The 15,664-nt window shown below is 38.0% G+C and overlaps 1 protein-coding gene and 2 non-coding genes across 9 annotated transcripts in view; all 3 read right to left on the reverse strand.

The window, feature by feature from the left end:
- SSH2 (slingshot protein phosphatase 2) overlaps positions 1 to 15,664 on the reverse strand; it is a 248,908-nt gene that overhangs the window by 42,672 nt on the left and 190,572 nt on the right. For 5 of the 7 annotated variants that reach the window (XM_004746924.3, XM_004746927.3, XM_004746926.3 and 2 more), the window contains 3 exons: positions 7,680 to 7,801; positions 2,821 to 2,889; positions 1,972 to 2,037 (listed from right to left, as the gene is read on the reverse strand). In XM_004746924.3, coding sequence (XP_004746981.1) covers positions 1,972 to 2,037; positions 2,821 to 2,889; positions 7,680 to 7,801 — 257 coding nt within the window. Of the gene's footprint in view, positions 1 to 26; positions 98 to 1,971; positions 2,038 to 2,820; positions 2,890 to 7,679; positions 7,802 to 15,664 lie in introns of those variants that run through there. The other 2 variants (XM_045070260.1, XM_045070259.1) reach the window with 1 other exon arrangement.
- On the reverse strand, positions 12,114 to 12,175 carry LOC123389242. Its single transcript, XR_006603834.1, has one exon. It is a non-coding gene; the product is annotated as a small nucleolar RNA U2-30 (small nucleolar RNA).
- On the reverse strand, positions 12,490 to 12,566 carry LOC123389243. Its single transcript, XR_006603835.1, has one exon. It is a non-coding gene; the product is annotated as a small nucleolar RNA U2-19 (small nucleolar RNA).

The raw sequence follows: 15,664 nt of genomic DNA on the forward strand, positions 1-15,664 counted from the left end.
AAGCATATTGGCAAATTATTCTCAAGAAAGGTTGTTCCAGTTTATTCTACCACCAACTGCAAATGACAATGTCTGTTCCTTGAGTCCTTGTCAACCCCGTATAATGTAAATTAAAACATAAGATAATTAGCAATCTGATAATGGAAAAACATTTCAGTCCATTTCTATCAGGGAAACATTTTTCCTTAAGAAAAAAAACAAAGTTGCAGATTCTTTTAAGATGCCTTCTATTACTCAAAGTGAACTAAATTCTCAGAGAAGTTTATCAAATTCTCAGAGAATTCTCTGTGAATTTCAGTTTCATTACATAGATTTAAAGGTAAGGTCCAGCTAAGTGCAATGTAGAGGATAGTCAATGCATGTTGTCTTCAGCCGGGAAAACTGCTTCAAAAGCATATGCCACATGTGTCTGGGGCAAGATCCCTAAAATACACTCAAGGCTTAGCTACCTCAGATACTTCAGCTGCATACAGGAGTTGGAGGCTATAGTAACTACCTTCCTGTGAAGGAAACACCTGGTCTAAATGCCACTTTGATCCATAGATCATCTTTTTTCCTGTGACTTTAAGTTCACTGCTTTCCAGATGGTACCCCCCCAAAGTTTATTCTGAATTAGCTAAGCTAACAGAAGTAGGACTAGTCAGTTTGCTTTGGAACATCAAAGATTGAACCAGTTTATTACTTGAATCTTCCTTCATTGTCTTAAGAATTAAGAAGATGCTTTGTACTCTTCCTCAAAATGTAACAGAAAACACTGTCATTTATGGGACTTAGGCTGTTTGGTTTTACTTGGTACCTGGGAATAGACATGTCAGTTACCTTTAAAGGAGCCTTAGTCAAGGAAGGTAAAAGTTTTCCATGAGAAAACTTTTATTTATCTGTGGAATGTGCCCTAAATCTAAAAATCTGGTTTAAACACATGACCTGTAACTCTTCCCACCTCAATTACTGTATGAAATGGTAAGATTCTTAAGTTCAGTTGACTCTGTTTTATGAGGCACCCACCTCAAGCCTATCAAGGCTATTATTCAAGGGCAAATGAGCTCCCTGAAGTCTCTTTTTCAGGCTCCTTTATTCCTGTTTGGCTTTTGTTCTGTCCATTTTGCTCCTCATGAGGACTTCTACTACAGAACAGGCAACTGAATGAGAAACTGAAATTCAAATCCTTAATTCAGGGATAGACTCTGAATCTTAGAGTCACACCATTCCCCAGTTATATTAAATCATTTTTCTAGATAATTTAGAGTAAGAGAGTAAGAGTCTATTCTGCCTAAATGGAAAAGATGCTCTCAGGCCTGGTATATAACCTCTCCAAAACTTTAGCTTTCTCATCACTGATAAGGAGCTAATAATATTATTTTGAGGGAGTTGGTGTAATGATTAGATATAATCCATGTAATGCACAATATCTGACACATAGTTAAGTAGCCACAAAGTGTTAGCACACCAGCTCATGATTATTAATATCTACAATGTTTAGGCTTTATTTGCATTATGCAGTCTTGCAAACAGTCATCAGCAATTTTAACGGAAACTTATCTATCAATAATATCCCTGATTACCCTAAGAAATTGAACACTAATGTACTGTAGTAGTGTAATGTTCTAGATTTGGCTCTAGACTGGGGCTACCTTAGTCCATGTGTCCCTATAAAATTGTTCCAGCCAGCAATTGATTCATTAATATCTTCCAGAGTCTAAGAACACCTCTGAATCTCACTTGTTCACCAAGGCTTAAGGTCTTCCACTATGATAATTTGAAATAATTTGAACTCCCAGGACATCTTTAACTATGAAGGCCACACAAACAGATCACACAAAATCTTAAAAATATAAACAGGTCATACAGCATTTTCATAGAGAACTGTACTATTTCAAATACTACTACTACTCACAAAATATTGCCCCAATAATATATTTAAAACTTTCATAGGAAAAAAACCTTTCATAGAGACATTAAAAGTCCTCTTACCACATTGCCTGTACAGATACAGGTTTGAATATGTGCACTCTGTTATCCGTTGATACACTGAACCCACTAAGGAAAAAAAAAAAAAAGAATGAGATAAAAAATCCACAAATGAGAGTAGGTTACTTCAGTTCTGAGTTTTCAAGGTTATTTCTCAGACTAGCAACTGCTGGCTCAATAGAAGAAATCATCAGACACTTCAAGCAGAAGTTAAGAGAATAGGGCTTGACTGAAAAGCTTCAACAAATTGTCTGATTTTATCTACCAAGCAAAATGAATGGATTCCTACACTGGAGTTAGGGAATTATATAGTTTCCCAGCTGTAGTTGCAGACAAACTGTTCTGCTATATATTTCTGTTTGGAAGTCTTGTGGGTTCTTAGCAAACCTGACCCTGGTTTTATAAACTGGAGCAAACATCTTGGTCTCTTGGGGACACATTCTAAAAACACCAGGAGGTGGGGGTGGAGGGTCACTGGAAGGAATTGGCACAAGAAAGGGGTTATACTGTAGGCTGACAGCTGGCAGAGGCGGCACGAGGTTATTTGAAACAGAACATATCATCCTCTGGGAGAGCATTGCAACAGTCCCACATGCTCAGATTAAAGAGTGAGCCAACAAACTAGTTTTTCTTTGTCTGGATTCTTACCGTAGTCAGCCTAGAAGAAGAGAAGTGAGAGGCCCTGGCAAGTTGTATTTTTAACTCCACTTTACAAAACAAGACTCACTGAGTTGCTGACATGACAGTTTACTTGGGCACAATGGGCCTCCCACTGAGCTTAATGAATGGGCACTAAGATGGAACCCCACCCTTTGGCCTTTTATAAGGAGAATAAAAAGGGAAAGCTCTTACCCATCACCATCCAAATGAATTAGGGTATCACTCCAGAGGGGCAGGACTAAGCCCATGGTACAAGTGCTACTGCAAGAGAAGAAATAGTCCAAAGGTTAATTCCTGCTTTTGTAGGAAGCAGTTTTTGATTAACTCTTTTAGCACAAAGAAAAAGCCCTAAACTTTAAATTCTGGCATGTTAGAATGAAGGAATTTCTATCATATAACTATCAGTCTAATGCATGTGCTCTGTAGCTGTATCAGACAGGTGGTTAGTCAGGTCCTTATGCAATTAATAAAGAAAACTTACTGACTGAGCTCCTTGTATTGCTATCTCAAAAATGGCCACTGTCTAAAAAATCCAGGTGATTGCTACTGACTTGTGATTGGCAGGTTTCACCCCAAAGTCACAGCATCCTACTCAACTCCAAAAATAATTTCTAATGCCAAGAACTATTGCTGGTTGCTGAAGACCTCTGAGGTTTATGTATATTTATTGAACACCAATTGGGAAATAGTGTCTCTATCACATCACCCCTCTGGACTACTGTAATCTACCCCAGACCCCTGCCACTTTCTCTCCTTAAGGCTGCCATTGACCATTTTCTCTTTCCACTCAGTCTTCCAGGCTCTGACACCCTCTCCTTGCCAATGTATCCAGAAAAGCAGCATTGTATAGTAGAAGGAACCTCAGACATGGGAGGTACAACAGCAAAGTATGATTGAGTGCACAGGCTCTGGAATCAGATGGGCTCTGGAACCTGGGTTCGGGCACTAACTATATAATTTTAGGCAAAGTATTTAATTGCTTTGTGCTCCAGTTTCCCTATCTATAAACCGAATAAAGGGGCGCCTGAATGGCTCAGTGGGTTGAAGCCTCTGCCTTCAGCTCAGGTTATGATCCCAGGGTTCTGGGATCAAGACCCGCATCAGGCTCTCTTTGCTCAGCGGGGAGCCTGCTTCCTCCTCTCTCTCTGCCTGTCTTAAAAAAAAAAAAAAAAAAAAGTCTTAAAACTGAATAAGGGGCTCTTGGGTGGCACAGTTGTTTAGCCTCTGCCTTCAGCTCAGGTTATGATCCTAGGGTCCTGGGATCAAGACCCGCATCAGGCTCCCTCTGGGCAGGAAGTCTGCTTCTTTCTCTCCCACTCTCCCTGCTTGTGTTCCCTCTCTGGCTGTATCTCTCTGTCAAATAAATAAAACCTTTAAAAAAAATACTATCTTGACTGGAATGTTTCTGAAGATTAAATTACGTAACACAGTAAGAAATGTATATACAGAACCAGACATATAATAACTACCACTTATTGGGCAGTTATACTTCGTCAAAATATCTGGATTTGATCCTCTTCACTATTTCAATTCCTTTTGAAAAGTTATTTCCCTCTCTCATCCTTAATTTCTTCATCTTAAAACGCAGTTAACAAAACCACTTTCATAGGGATATCATAAATATTTTAAAGTGAAACAATACATATGAATGTGTTGTCATTTAAAACAAATGTTGAATATGAATTTTTAGTGAATGAGTGCTCTACTACAACTAGAACTGACTTGGGGAACGGGGAGGGGGAAGGACATCATGAAAATGCATTGAAAACAGCACGAGGCGGGTGCCTGGGTGGCTCAGTGGATTAAGGTGCTGCTCAGGTCATGATCCCAGGGTCCTGGGATTCAGCCCCGCATCAGGCTCTCTGCTCTGAGGGAAGCCTCTGCCTGCCTCTCGCCAACTTGTGATCTCTGTCTGTCAAATAAATAAATAAAATAAATCTTTAAAAAAAAAAAGAAAGATAAGAAAACAGCATGAGGAATATCAAGCTTTTGCTACTAGAGTCACTGCAGGGCTAAGGAAGGCTGTTCCCTAGGTGGGCTGTGTCTAATGCTTTGCACTGTACTCGCAGGCCTGTGTTACTCAACATCGAACACTGTGTGTTCCACCAGAGAGTCCAGAACTCAAGAGAATCAAATCAAGATTGCAACACGTTATCCACATTGGAAGGCTGGGCCTGAATTCCAGATGCAGAGTTATCATGCAAGAATCCAAGAGGAAGGAAGACAGCTCCACCACTATTTTTGTTGAGTACATGAGGTAAGCACAAGGAAAACTTGTTTCGAAGATGGCTTCCCAAAATGGAGTTGGGTTATTTTCAGAGTAGTTCCTTTTTCTTCCTTTCCTTTCTTTCTTTCTTTTTTTTAAAGTGTGTGCTTAGCCAGGTTCCTAGCAACAAGTATCGTTTGGGTATAAATATGAAGGGTTTATAGCCTGGTGACGAATCTTGAAATTAAGTAACTACAGAAGAGAATACAGACGGTCCAAAAGAATGTGATCTGTGAGCTTGTGATCAGATCCCAGTTCAAGCTGACAAGTGACAGCAATATACAGGAACCATACATCACATGTTCAGCTTATACTCAGGTCAGGCTTCTTTACATTGAGTAGCTTTTTCACACAACAGGAAAAAGAGGCCTGAATTAGGCACAACCTATAATTTTTATCTAATTTACCTTGAGCTTCTTGAGATTTTTCTCCTTTAAAGTATAGGTACTTATTTTAGTAGAGACTCATCCCAGACAACAAATATTTATTGAGCACCTATACGTACCAGACATTTCAAGGTGTTGGGGGTACAAAGAAAAATTATAAAGCACCACCACAAAAATATTATTTTATGATTTGAAATATATTCAGTGCAATTTGTGCAGTGAAATATATTCAGTGCAATACCAAGGTTACATTGTATATTTAAAAATTTATTACTCAAAATATAACATAATACTAAAAAATTATTATTGAAATATAACACAATACTTAAAAATACTATAAAAAGGCTAAATGAACTTATGTATCATATCTTGATAACTATTTGGGAAGAAACGTCATAAACAATCTGGGTTCTACTTTGGCTTAGTACTGTTTTGAAACATCAACTTTTTATATTCTCAGATATAAAATGATACAAACTCCTTCAAAAACAGTTGAGCTAGAAATGATACTAGATTATGTGAGTGCCAGTATTCTGGTGAGGGCAGCACTTTTCTTAACTGTCCAAGGAGCTCATTCACAGAAGATCGATGGGAATTCATAATACCAAGTTCACCAAACAGAATGGAAACTAGTTTCTATAGCTTTTCACATCACATTTTTGTCTTCCATAAAATAAAATTTTCAGGACCATTACCGAAGACAGAAACAGTTCACTGAGGATAAATTATTGAGCACCCATATTAGTAAACATTCTTTATGATTTCTGGGAATGTTTACAACAAAGTGAAAGAGATAAGAGTACACATCTGATTTCTTCTACACTGGGTCAGAAGAATCTGAAGTTGTTGCTTTGTATCTCTAGGGGAAGGCTCAAGTGAAGTTTCCAAGCAGTCCCTGTTCCTGTTTTATGGGGTTTCCAAGGGAGGGGTCAGGAAAAACCAAAGGAAATAGGATATAGAGTAGCACTGTCCAACTGAACTTTCTGCAATGATGGAAATGTTCTATATATGTACTGTCCATTAATATAGCCATGAGTCCCATATAGCTAGAGTACTTGAAATGTGGTTAGTTGTGATTGAGGAACTGAAATTTAAATTTTGTTTAATTTTAACTTCTTTAAATAGTCACCATGTGGTGTTACTGAATGGGACAGCGTAGATCTAAAGAGATAAAAATGTAAATCAGAGGCCTTAAAATACTAATGAATATAGGCAAGATAGGTGCTCTTAAAGGATAAATGCTTACTGAAAGGTCTATTGCTTAGCCAACACCAGAGGTTAAATCCATGCAGGAGAAAACCTAAATATGGTTTACAAGCCTATGCAATTTCAGAGCATACAATTAAAGGCTGTAAGAGTTATACAAGGTAACAACTCTGGCCTTGTGATCCTTGTGAAACCACAAATAATTTTCAGGTTGACTATACAAGCTTAGGTAAACACTTGTTTGGGAAACCTAATGACAGTGTGATTCTTTTCCTCCCAACATCATGACAATTAGAATCAGTCCTAGTCTCTTCTTTGTGGTTAAATTCTCCCAGGCCTGGGTCACACTGCTAGCTACTACTCCACAGTTCCATTCTAGTTTCAAATCAGGAAGTCAAATGCTTTGAGACATCTGGCAGGATTTCCTGCGGCTTATTATTTAGAATGCAAAGATCTGCTTAGCCACATTCCACAGTCTTCCCAAGGTTTCTCCAGAAGAAGTGGGAAAATAAAAAAGGAGAGCAATAAACTTTAGGCACACAAAAGAGCCAGGTTCTGAGTGTGGTATGATACCCTTAATTATAGGATGCAAAGTGCTGCTAAAGCCAAAGGTGCAGGAGTATAAAAGGTTCTGTTCTGAGTTAAAAAAATCAATTCCCTCCCACCCCGCCCTTTTAACTCAGAAGAAGGAAAAAGGAAGCAAAACATTTGGTAAAAGCCAAGGTGTAAGGCCATGAATAAATGCAAGAGATTAGAGCTAAAGTGGGCTCTCTTTGAACCCAAAATCTACTGATACACTATCACAAAGGGTACGTGCCCTAGAATCAGCAAAGTGAATTATTACTGCTTAAAATAAAGTTAACTACAAAGATAAGGCAGCTTTTTATTTCTGGAGATATAAGTTTAAATCATTTATATTTAAACAATTTAAATCATTTATATTCATTACCATCTAAGGATGAGAGGAAGGTAAGGAATAGTGATAAATTAGGAACCAAAGACATTCATTGATCATTTTCATCTTTCAAGACTGTAGGACTAGATACAGTCTTGTATCTTACTTGTGCTCCCTGGTTTTAGGCATTGAACTTTAAGAGTAGAATAGCATAACATGTTTTTGTAGTAATTCAAAAGGCAACTGGAATAGTTATTTAAAAAGGAGTTTTCTCATCCTTCCTTTCGTGGTACCATACCTGTCATTAGAAGAGAAATCCATTCCCAGGACGATGCTTTCTTCAGTGTCTTGTCTACCATTGGTTGAAACCACTACCATATAGCGTGTTCTGTTCTGGTAAGTACTTTCTAGTCTTACAGCCTGGAAGTTAAAAGACAACAGATGTATTAGGAAATGTAGAAGGTCAGCTTTAGATCATTCGACCTCTTTTTACATCAGCGTCTTAAAGCATGCTCAGGAAGACTTAAATTCTAATTCCATCTCATGTATTAACCATGAAGCCTTCAGTAAGTTACTAAATTAATTAGAGGGAGATACAATAATACCTATCCCACTGGGTTATAAGAATCATATGAAATAGTGTATGTTTACATAGCACAGTGCTTGTCATATAGTAAAAGTTCAACAAATATTGGCTACTAGCATAATTTATAATAATAGCAACTACCAGGGCATTTTTTTTTTTAAAGATTTATGAATTTGACAGAGAAAGACACAGCAAGAGAGAGAGCACAAGTAGGGGAATTGGGAGAGGGAGAAACAGGCTTCCTGCTGAGCAAGGAGCCTGATGTGGGGCTCGATCCCAAAACCCCGGGATCACAACTCGAGCCAAAGGCAGAAGATTGAGATCTGAGCCACCCAGGTGCCCCCTGACAGCAATTTCTAATTGGTATTCTTTCAGTGCTTCTCAGAGTCTCCTCTCCCTCAATTCTGTCACTAATCCCAAAGTAGCCAGGCGAAGAGAAAAAGAGATGCAGTCACACAGCTTAAGTGAGCCATTTAGCAAGGCAGAGGTGAGACTGTTGTGGCTATCTTTTTGTTTCTATTCTGATACTCCTAGGAAAAGCTAGGGAAGCACAAAAAGTACAATTGGCTACATTAAAGCTTGTTTCTAATAGAAGCTGATAAAACAAGAATGTAATGCTGACCATTCTGATTTCAAGTACATACATAGAGAGCTGTATTACTAACTTTATGTTCCATAAAGTAATGGAGCATTTCAAACCAAATTCATTTGTGAGACTCTAAGAAAAACTAATATTAAATGGATGAAGGTCTAACCCTAGTGGGATGGGCTAAATGAACATTATGGATACAGCTATGGATAGCAGTAAATGCACATAAGGAGGAATGGAAGAGAGCATGGACTCTCTGATTCTAGGAATTAAATTAAAATATTAATCAGGCGTGCCTGGGTGGCTCAGTGGGTTAAAGCCTCTGCCTTCGGCTCAAGTCATGATCTCAGGGTCTTGGGATCGAGCCCCACATCGGGCTCTCTGCTCAGCAGGGAGCCTGCTTCCTCCTCTCTCTCTCTGCCTGCCTCTCAGCCTACTTGTGATCTCTGTCTGTCAAATAAATAAATAAAATCTTAAAAAAAAATATTAATCAGAAACCCAGTGCAAGTGAACTAGAATTTTTAAAAATTATTTTTATTAACATATAATGTATTATTTGCCCCAGGGCTACAGGTCTGTGAATCAACAGGCTTACACATTTCACAGCACTCACCATAGCACATACTGAACTAGAATTTTTTTATAATCAAATCTCAGATATTATTACATATCTAAACTTGGGCTTGCCTCAACAAGCTCTGAGCTAACTGTTCAGTTTCCTGAATATGTTAGAGGCTCTTTTATTCTCTGTCAAGGCTCAAATACAATGGAATTGGAACAGCTGAACTCTGCTCCTGATAATTTATATACAGCTTCTACACCAAATAGTGGCAACTGGTTGGCTAAGCTAAAACTGATAACAGGAAAAAAGAAATAACCTCCACATATATTACCCATCATACAAGTTATTAGGCTAAGTTAGCAGGTGGGCAGCAAGCATTTCTTTGGGATATTCAGGGTAAACACTAGTTGTCTCTTTTTAAAAAGTGAGGTGTTTATTTACTCATAATATCAAGAGCATGTCAAACATTGTATCTTCCTTTGCTTATTAATATCATCATAATTTCAGACCCCAAACCTAATGGGAAAGGCCCCAGTCATTTACACTGATTTAGGACTGAGTAATAAGTGCACCTTGGATTTCTTAAATTCCAAGCTTCTTATATTGAAGCAAGGCACGTAGAGGCCCTGGGACTTGATCATGGACCTCTAGAGAGTAAACTTGGTAATTGCTAATTCCTTTTTTCTTTCTTTTTACGATCTTATTTTTTTTTTTTTAAGATTTTATTTATTTATTTGACAGACAGAGATCACAAGTAGGCAGAGAGGCAGGCAGAGAGAGAGGAGGAAGCAGGCTCCCTGCTGAGCAGAGAGCCCGATGTGGGGCTCGATCCCAGGACTCTGGGATCATGACCTGAGCCGAAGGCAGAGGCTTTAACCCACTGAGCCACCCAGGCGCCCCTAGGATCTTATTTTGAAGTAGTCTTTACATCCAGAGTAGGGCTTCAATTTCCAACCCTGAGATAAAGGGTTTCATGCTTTACCAATGGAGTCAGCTAGGTGCCTCAATTAATCCTTACTAAAAGGAAGTGGAGCTTTAATCAGGGGGTCAAAAGTTATGACAGTAATCCTCAACACCTATATCCTAAAGAAGGTTGAGATGAAGTTTCTTTTGTTTTTAAAGATTTTATTTTATTTTATTTGACAGACAGAGATCACAAGTAGGCAGAGAGAGAGGTGGAAGCAGGTTCCCTGCTAAGCAGAGAGCCCAACGTAGGGCTCGATCCCAGGACCCTGGAATCATGACCTGAGCCGAAGGCAGAGGCTTTAAACCACTGAGCCACCCAGGCGCCCCGAGATGAAATTTCTTATAGAAAAAACTCTGCAGGGGCACCTGGGTGGCTCAGTCGATTAGCCTTCCACTTAGGCCAGCATCCTGGACTCCCGGGATCAAGTCCTGCATGGGGCTTCCTACTCAGCAGGGAGTGCTCTGCACCTCCCCTGCTCATGTGCGCTCTCTCTCTCAAAAAAAAAAAAAAAAAATCTTTAAAAGAAAGAGGGGAGGGAAGGAAGGAAGAACGAATAAACGAATAAACAAATTCAGCAACGCTGAGGATGGGCCTGAGGTTTCAAATTTTCTTTAAGGCTTCAAGATTCAAGGTTATGAAATTAAAATTTTAAGAGCCATAACATAAAGAAAAACCTAGCACCCACCTGGGTTAGAGGTTTATCTCATATTCCTCCGCTAGGAAGAAGACTGATAAAATCTAATAATCTAATTTAATTCATGAAGTTAATCAGAGAAATGTAATTTAAAATGGCAGTTTGTACATAATACCCTAATATTAGAATTGGCAGCAGTTCCAGTGTTTCCTCAGTCTCCAAATTTTGGAGAATTTGGAATAGATGACTGAAATAAGATAATTCAGGTGTCTCTGACTAACTCCAGTTCTCACTGAAAAGGATACCAATGAAGTTTATTCTACTTATCCAGCCAAAATAATATTTTGAATTTTGAAGCTTCGCAACAATAGCAACTGAGAAAATTATTCCAATTTCGAATGCTTAAATTTGGATCCTATTACAAGTGTCAGGTAGACTCCACTCAGCAATCTAAGGACTGAGAGGTCTGAGAAGTCAGATGCCTCTGCTTTATTTCTGGTAAGAACCCAACCTGTTTGCAAAGCTCATCTACTAAAGAATGATGTTAAAACTTCTACCAGGGGCACCTGGGTGCCTCAGTGGGTTAAAGCCTCTGCCTTCACCACAGGTCATGATCCCAGGGTCCTGGGATTGAGCCCCGCATCAGGCTCTCTGCTCAGTGGGGAGCCTGCTCCCTACCCTACCCCTGCCTGCCTCTCTGCCTACTTGTGATCTCTGTCAAATAAATAAATAAAATCTTAAAACAAAAAACACACAAAGCTTTTCTCAGTAACTAATTTAGATGCTTATAATCTGATTACAAGTAGTCCACAAGCACCGCCTGATAAAATAACTTCTGTCCTCAGCATCATCCAACATCAAGAAATCCTACTCCTTAAGCTTACACTGCACCTTTGCCTTTAATTTCTTTTCACCAAGTCTTACATCATGCTACTGCATGCAATGTTTATCCTTAAGGAAGCCACATTACAAAGTCCCAATGTCTAGACAGGCAGCTCACCCCATCCATCAGAGAGAAAGGTTTCAAAAGTATGTAAATATTAAATTCTAGCCAAAAGAACAAAGCAAAGTCATTATCTAAAATTAAAACAGACTTCAGATGTGACACTAATAAACTAAAGAACACTGTTTTCAAAAGCAATAGAGCTTGAGGGAGTCTCAGGATTCTATTATTATTATTATTTTTTTTTGGTTTATCTCTATGATATTCTTAAATTTAAAAAATCTCTGGATTATATTCTGCATAACCATTAAAAACAGATTTACTTGTTGACATGGAAAGATATTCAAAATAAAGTGTGAAGAAAGCTGGTTATAAGTCAGCATTTATATTTTTATCTCATTCTTGTTTAAAAAAAAAGGTGCTGACATATACTCTTTTCTTCACTCAATTCTGAGCTCAGTAGAAACCTTCATAGTTATAAAGGTCAGTAGTAAAACCTTTTCATCATTGTTCAAAACTGATTAGCCTTTCATATGCACACATTTCTTCCAATTTCATTCATCCACAGGCAAGTCCTCAGTTATCCACTTTTTGAAAACACACAAACACCCCTCCTCACCCCCCAGACATAGGTCTTATTGTTTTAAGGATTTTATTTATTTATTTGAGAGAGAGCATGAGTTGGGGGAGAAGCAGAGGGAAAAGGACAAGCAGACTCCACACTGAGTGGAGATCACAACCCTAGCCGAAATAAAGAGTCAGCTGCTTAAACAGTGAGCCACCCAAGGCTCCCCAAGTCTTGTTTTAAATAATTTTATACTTTTGCTTCTCAGAAATACAGAGATCAATCAGGGAGACTAGTAGGTCTTCTGATATTCAAATTTGGCTATTTTAATCACTGATCCACTTCAGTAAGAGCAGAGGTCAGAATATCTGACATACACTTATACACACACACGCACATACACATGCACACAGGAAAGACTGGAAGGATGCTTATCCAAATTGCTAAGAATGATTTTCTCGAATATAGGATATAAAGTGATTTTTACTTTCTTCCTTACACCTTCCTGTATTGTAGGATTTTAAAAAATGTTATATTTAGAAAAAATACTCATTTTCACTTTGGGAAAACATCAATGTACCATAAAAAAACAAAGCCAAAAAAGCCCTTATTTTCTTAAACTCTCCTGCAAAGTACTCAAAAAACATCTCCTTGTATCTTTTCAGCACCTTAATGCTAATTAGGAATATAAAAGTTACTTCAAATGTTAGGAAAGTTTTTTTTTATATCCCAGTCTTTTTTTTTTTTTTTATTAAATAGGTCTTTGGTAATGTGCAAGAATAACTAAAAAACCATGGTCTTCATTTTGCCAGCTACGGTTTTCCTAAGTACTGAACTTAATGCTTGTATTAAGTATTAATGCGTGTATTTGGAATGCAAAGCTTCCCTAGAGGAAAAAATGGTTTAGTCTTATTTTCAATGCTAAAGCAAAATGTGGGATTTGGTGCCACTATCTGTTGTTGGGTTATTAAAAAAATAAGGGCAGGACTTTCAGTTGACTATCAAACTTTTAACCTTATGTACAGGCCCCAGGATGAGAATTTCAGCATTCCAAATTTAACTCAAAACAAAAGGCCTTGCTTTGAGTCTACAAATGCTCCTTTCAGTTAGAAAAGTGCTAATTTGTCCAAAGTCACACAATGTATTCACTCATTTTCTTGAAGATGACTCACTCAATAATCTGAAACATAATGACTATGTGTTTGTAACAATTCAAAACAACTGTAAAATGGCTTGTCATTTAAACTGAATTAATTCAGAGGCATCAGTTACATTTTCTGAATTTATATTTTATAAATGTAAAGCAGTTGAAGTTGCATATTTTAGCAGGGCAAGAAAAAAAGTTAATTGCCAACTCTGCCTTCCTGAACTGCTTCTTTAATGCTCTCCTGTGGTTAAAATTATTTTAATGTTTAGAAGTGCAATCTAAATTCCAGAAGGTTATCAAGGAGAAAAAGATAAAGTGATGACAGACCTTGACTTGAACTCTACAAAACCACACAATTTTGGGGAAACTATATACATGGATCTGACGGACATCAAGTATGCGCAAGTGACCATTACTATGGGTTTTAGAGCAGGGGTTCTCAAAGCACGACTCCTGGATCAGCAGCATCAACATGGATGGAAAACTTGTTAAAAATGCAAATAATTACTACCTCCCCCTCCCCAAATCAAACACTGTGGGTGGAATCCAGCAAAGGGTGGGGGGAGTTCAACAAAGCTCTGCAGGTGATTCTGATGTACTCTAAGGTTTGAGTATCCCTGCGTGAGAATGTGAATGCTTTAAGAACTGTACACCACCTTTGTTCACTTACAAAGAAGTGTTTAAGATAGACATATATAAAAGTATAGACAAGATTTACATAAATGTATGATGTGATTCTCAAATTAGGATATAAAATAATTATGTAAGGATTTCTTATTTCATGTTCTTTAAATTTCAAAGGCTGTTTCTCACTCAACAAAAATTTGTGGCCATTTTAAGATGATGATAGAGGCAGCATTTGAGAGGAAAAAAATGACAGAATTTGAACCCAGAATGATTAAGTGAATGAAAAATCAGTTAATTACCAGAGAATTCAGAGACCTGATCAATTTTTTACAGTCATTCTTGTATTCTACTTATTATTTCTCTTCCTGTCCAGAGCATAGAGATCAACCATTTGAATTTAACATGCCGACAGAAACCCAGTTTCCAAATTACCACCCCAACCTAGAAGAGCCGATCACCACATGGTTAGATGACTGCAATAACTACCTAGCAGATCTCCATGACTTAAGGTGGTTTCTTCCTCCCCACTATTCTGTATTAGCTTCTGAAGAATCTCTTGCTCTTTTTTTTTTCTTTTCTTTCTTTCTTTTTTAGTAATCTCTATACCCAATGTGGGCCTCAAACTCACAATGCAGAGATACTCTACTCTACTGACTGAGCAAGCCAGGTGCCCCTCTCTTAAATACTGTAGCTATTCCACATAATTCATTGCTCCAAACCTTGTAATGTTTCACACTACTGCTTACTGAACAGGTAGAGGTACTACCTCCAACTATTAATAATATAGAGGGTCAGATAGGGAATATAAATGAGTATAGTAGGCCATATGACTATTAAATGGGTAGAAATGCTCTTCACTTTTCATAAAGAAACATACTCATACCATCTTTGTTTTCCTATTTTAATTAAATGTTCTTTTTTTTTAATTTTTTTTTTTATTTTTTTTTTTAAATATTTTATTTATTTATTTGACAGAGGGAGATCACAAGTAGGCAGAGAGGCAGGCAGAGAGAGAGGAGGAAGCAGGCTCCCTGCTGAGCAGAGAGCCCGATGTGGGACTCAATCCCAGGACCCTGAGATCATGACCTGAGCCGAAGGCAGTGGCTTAACACACTGAGCCACCCAGGCGCCCCATTAATTAAATGTTCTACTATAAGAAAATTAACAGTGAAAAAATGATGACAAATGGAGACACTTGGCTTTAGAGGCTAGGAGACAATAGAATATATGCAGATTATGGTAAGTTAAGAACCCAGGCCATACCCATGCCTGCCCCTTTGGATCTAGCAAGTTTTATCAGGCGAGCATAAGGTCCCAGTATTGCCGGAGTTTTAGATTTTTGAAGACAAGCTCCAAGTATGGATTTTTATGTGAAATCATTCAACTTTACATTCTGGCTTGGAGTGAAAAACAATACCACTGTGGTCCAAATAAAATATATCTGCCATTTTGAGTCCTCTAGTTTGGAGCATTAAATCCCTATTTAAATGCCCTGTTTTCTGGTATCTTATCTTCCTTATAGTAACAATAACCCCCAGATTTGGGCAGCATTTTATACTCTTCAATATGCTTTCAGGTTCAGTTGATCCTCTCAACTGTGAGACGTAGAGAGGAGATGAGAAAGCAGGCTCAGACAAACTAAGCAACCAACATCACATGAGTA

This window comes from Mustela putorius, unplaced genomic scaffold, assembly GCF_011764305.1.
Source record: "Mustela putorius furo isolate JIRA1106 unplaced genomic scaffold, ASM1176430v1.1 tig00003962_pilon_pilon_pilon, whole genome shotgun sequence".
Taxonomy (NCBI): Eukaryota; Metazoa; Chordata; class Mammalia; order Carnivora; family Mustelidae; genus Mustela; species Mustela putorius.